The sequence below is a fragment of the Dipodomys ordii genome, unplaced genomic scaffold (assembly GCF_000151885.1).
Source record: "Dipodomys ordii isolate 6190 unplaced genomic scaffold, Dord_2.0 Scaffold99, whole genome shotgun sequence".
NCBI classification, from domain to species: Eukaryota; Metazoa; Chordata; class Mammalia; order Rodentia; family Heteromyidae; genus Dipodomys; species Dipodomys ordii.
Window position 1 is genome coordinate 1,887,901 of NW_012267315.1, and position 3,973 is coordinate 1,891,873.

General features: G+C 34.9%; 1 protein-coding gene across 1 annotated transcript in view; it reads right to left on the minus strand.

The window, feature by feature from the left end:
- Trank1 (tetratricopeptide repeat and ankyrin repeat containing 1) overlaps positions 1–3,973 on the minus strand; it is an 83,334-nt gene that overhangs the window by 25,973 nt on the left and 53,388 nt on the right. The window contains exons 14-15 of the mRNA XM_013027032.1: positions 1,122–1,321; positions 718–855 (exon numbers count right to left, since the gene is read on the minus strand). Of these exons, the coding sequence (XP_012882486.1) occupies positions 718–855; positions 1,122–1,321 (338 nt within the window). The remainder of the gene's footprint in view (positions 1–717; positions 856–1,121; positions 1,322–3,973) is intronic.

The window sequence follows — 3,973 nt, forward strand, 5'->3', positions numbered from 1 at the left end:
AAGGAAGGAAGGAAGGAAGGAAGGAAGGAAGGAAGGAAGGAAGGAAAAGAGTTGCTAAAACACTAGGAGAATGGTCTTGAGTTGGTGGCTCTACCAAAAAAAATAAACTAAGTATAGGTAGGAAAACCATCATAAGGATTCAGGAGCCATGTTAAAGCAATGACTAACACAGAGGTAACTAGTAGTCAATCCAGGGACTCTAGCTGCCATGATCTGCAAGTAGCAATAGTGAAGCCATGCCAGATGAGGGTTCTTAGGCAGGGATGGCTGGCCTTCGCCCCACATTACCTGACTCAGCAGGCAAGAACCAAGACTCACTCACTTCTAGGAGTTGTCTTTTTATGAATTGACCATATCCAGTTCTGTTCTAACAGAGTGGATATAACTAACCTTAACTTCATTTGCAATCCTCTCATTACAACTTGCTCTAACTTTGGTATCCCCAAGAACTAAACATAACAGTAATAACAAACTGGGCATGAATATAAGAGAGCCAGTGGAAAGCACAGGGAGAACTAGCTCATGCCATACAGTAAAGCAACCTATTGTCAAAATCCATATCTAAATATGCAACCTACACAATAAACAGACTGTTGATCCAAAACACAAATAGGCACTGACAATAAACTCTTGCCTTGGCTCCAATTTTTTTTTCCAGAGTACAATTTCAGTTAATACATAGACTTGGACTGTTGAAAAGAATTCAGTATGACATACCTCAGAATCAGTAAAAAAGTTGTAAAGAAGGACATCATCAAATTCCAATCCTTTTGCTTCATAAACAGTTAGCACAAGAGCTAATCCCAGCTCTTCTGGAATTTTCTCCTTTGCCATTTCATTAGCAACAAGTATTACCTGAAGCAAAACAAAACAGCATTAGATTCATTTTTTTTAAAAATGGTAAAGCTCCAACAGGACATAGACTACATCTTTACAGAGAACTAGCCAAAATAAACTTGATCAACTAGGACCTTAGAAATGTTAATTCTATTTAGTCACTCATCTATTCTTGGTTAGAGGTTACCGAATTCTGCTTACAGAATAATTTACCCTCTCAAATCTTTTTCAAACTGCAAACTTCCCTTTTTATTTTTTGAAATACACAATACCAAGAAGCTTACCTGGTGAGCACCAAATTCAATAGGCTGGGTTTTCCTTTTGTTCCCTCGTAGCAAAATTGCCAAGTCGCTTACACTACAAGACTCCAGGACAGTTGGTTTGGGACCATCAAAGAGGCCAGAATCCCTTGGAAGGCGATCAAAAGATTCTGGGAAATAGAACTGGAGTAAATCTACCACTCCAGATGCCAAATTGAGGATTCCTGAGATAAAATAGAAAATACATGTCAGATACTGCCAACATGGCTGAGGATTTTTGTGTTTTTTCAGTTATTTTGTTCTTCAGAAATTGTTTTGCTCTGTTTTCTTTCTGAGAAACAATATTGGCCCTAGAAGTATATTAGTTGTAAGCTAATTTCTGGTCCACACTTGCTTGTCACTGTGACTCACTAATCTGGGTACAGTGGTTGAAGGCATAAATACGTTGCTGTGCTGAGTTTGTGTGACCTCTGTCCCAACTTATAGTCATATTTTATAGAAAACTACCTTCTAAAGTAGTCAAGGAAGAAATGTAATCTAAAAAATTAGAGCTGTTACTGTGCCCATAGAAGGGACTAGGATAGAATATGGTAAGAAAACATGATTGGCCCTTACACAGCACTGGTTTCCATGGTACCAGCAGTGATAGATGTTAACTAGGAACAACAACCAAGCCCTTTATTGCTCTTTTCCTCCAGGTTTACACCTAGCTGAGAGAAGACTACACAAAGAATAGTTGTCAGAACAGGAAAAAAATTCCAAACAGCTTTTCCTATGGTCTCATTTCTTATCTGAGCTCTGTAGGGACACTGACTAAAGCTTACCATATAACAGTCACCCTCATGAAAATCTTTCCACTTAATCCTCACAACAACCATGAGAGACAATCACACTTTTATAAATGGGAATTCCAAAGTTAATAAAAACCTCAAATGATGGAATCGAAATTTAGATCTTCCTATATCTCTCTACTTCTTGGGGGCCTTGTGCCCTTTGCCTAACACCAGATCAATTGCAATGATCAAGGCAGAACACCATGAAATGGCCTATGTGTCTCTAATGCTATTATCAAATGGTAAAATGAAATTTTACCATTCAATATCACAACTATTAAAAAATACAATCTAAACAGGCACCTAATGGCTCACATCTATAATTCTATTCAAGATGTTGAAATCTAGAGGACCAAGGTATAAAGCCAGCTAAGGCAGAAAAGTCTGCAAGACTCCATCTGCCATTAACCAGCAAAAAGTCTGGCTGGAGGCAGCCCAAGTGGTAGAGCCACTTGGTAGAGCCAAGACAAGCAAACAAAAGGCCTAAGTTCAAACCCCATAATAGAAAACATTGTATTAGGAGAAATTGATTGGTGAACTTAAGCAAATCATTAAAAGTTAGTAAGAACCAGTCTTGCATTAATTAGGGAAGCAGAAAAGGTCATAAAACGTTATTGTAGTGAAAAACTGGAACCCATTTGAATATCACTCAAGAAAGTAGATAGTTTTTTATATTCAAGGATTAAGACAGTTAAATCATCTCATGCATGAGTTTATTGAACAGAAAAACTAAGAAAATATGAATGTCTATTTTATTTAATAATAACTATTGAAAGTAGACAACTAATTGAAAAGAATTCGCCATATTAGAATGGAAAGTATGACAGAATTTGGTATATATAAACTAGAAATCAATTTGTAATCAACCTTAGCATAAACAAAAGTGTGTTCTGCAAACATTACAGACATGAACCAAGTCTTCAAAACAACTTTGCAAAAATGAAGAGAATTATTTAAAATATTGTGCATTGCTTGCTTAATGTATGCTAAAATTCTCAAAGTGCTATACATATATAATTATATATAATATACATATAATATATAATATATGTAAGTATATATAATATATAGAGAGAGAATTTCAACAGTATGGAATGTTTTGTCAATGAAGATAATGACAATGTCGAAGCTTAAACATCCTAAAATTATAAGATGGGGAAATGAAATCTGTAACTCAAATGTGATGCCCTGATTGTCCTTTATTCTCAGACAGTATTCAGTATTATCTAATTTAATACTTATGGAAGTACTTTGACCTAGCTACTCTCTCCATGTATATATGAGTAAAATGAAAAATATAGAATTTAATTGTCTAATAATTTTCTAATAACATGTTATTAGTAATGGAAGAACCTGTCTAGTTCTGCAATTCCTATTTTTCCACTTCTGTTCTGACCTTGGGTCATTTTGAAGAAGTCACCTGTCTCTAATCCATGAGCCATTCTTCTCTGTATCTTGAAAGTTACAAGAATATATGCAAGTAACAGATTCTGCACTTAATACAATTTGCTTATAAATAAATATGTGTGGTCATGCAAAAAAAAGACAGTTAAATCAAGAAAAAAGAATGAAGTACAAATATATACTATAACATGATAAATCTTGAAACATTATCTTAAGTAAAAGATAAATGAGTGACACATATTATATTATTTCATTCATATGAAATGTCTACAACAGGGCCAATCAATAGAAATAGATAAGTGATTCTTTGCCTTGAGGTGTGAGGAAGATGATCTGAAGTGGATGCTACATTATGATGCTTTTTTCTGGGTGATGAAAATGTTCTGAAATTAGGTAATGGTAATGGCTAAATTCCTGTGAACATTTTAAAAATCACCAGTTGAACAATTCAAATGGGTGACTTTTATGCTATAAGAATTTCTGTCTTAGAAATGGACCTTTTCCTATCAAATATTGACATGACAAAACTAAACCAAGATGAATTAAACTATCTTAACAGGCCCATAGCAAGCACTGAAATAGAAACAGCAATAAGAGACCTCCCAGCTAAGAAAAGTCCAGGACCAGATGGTTTTACAG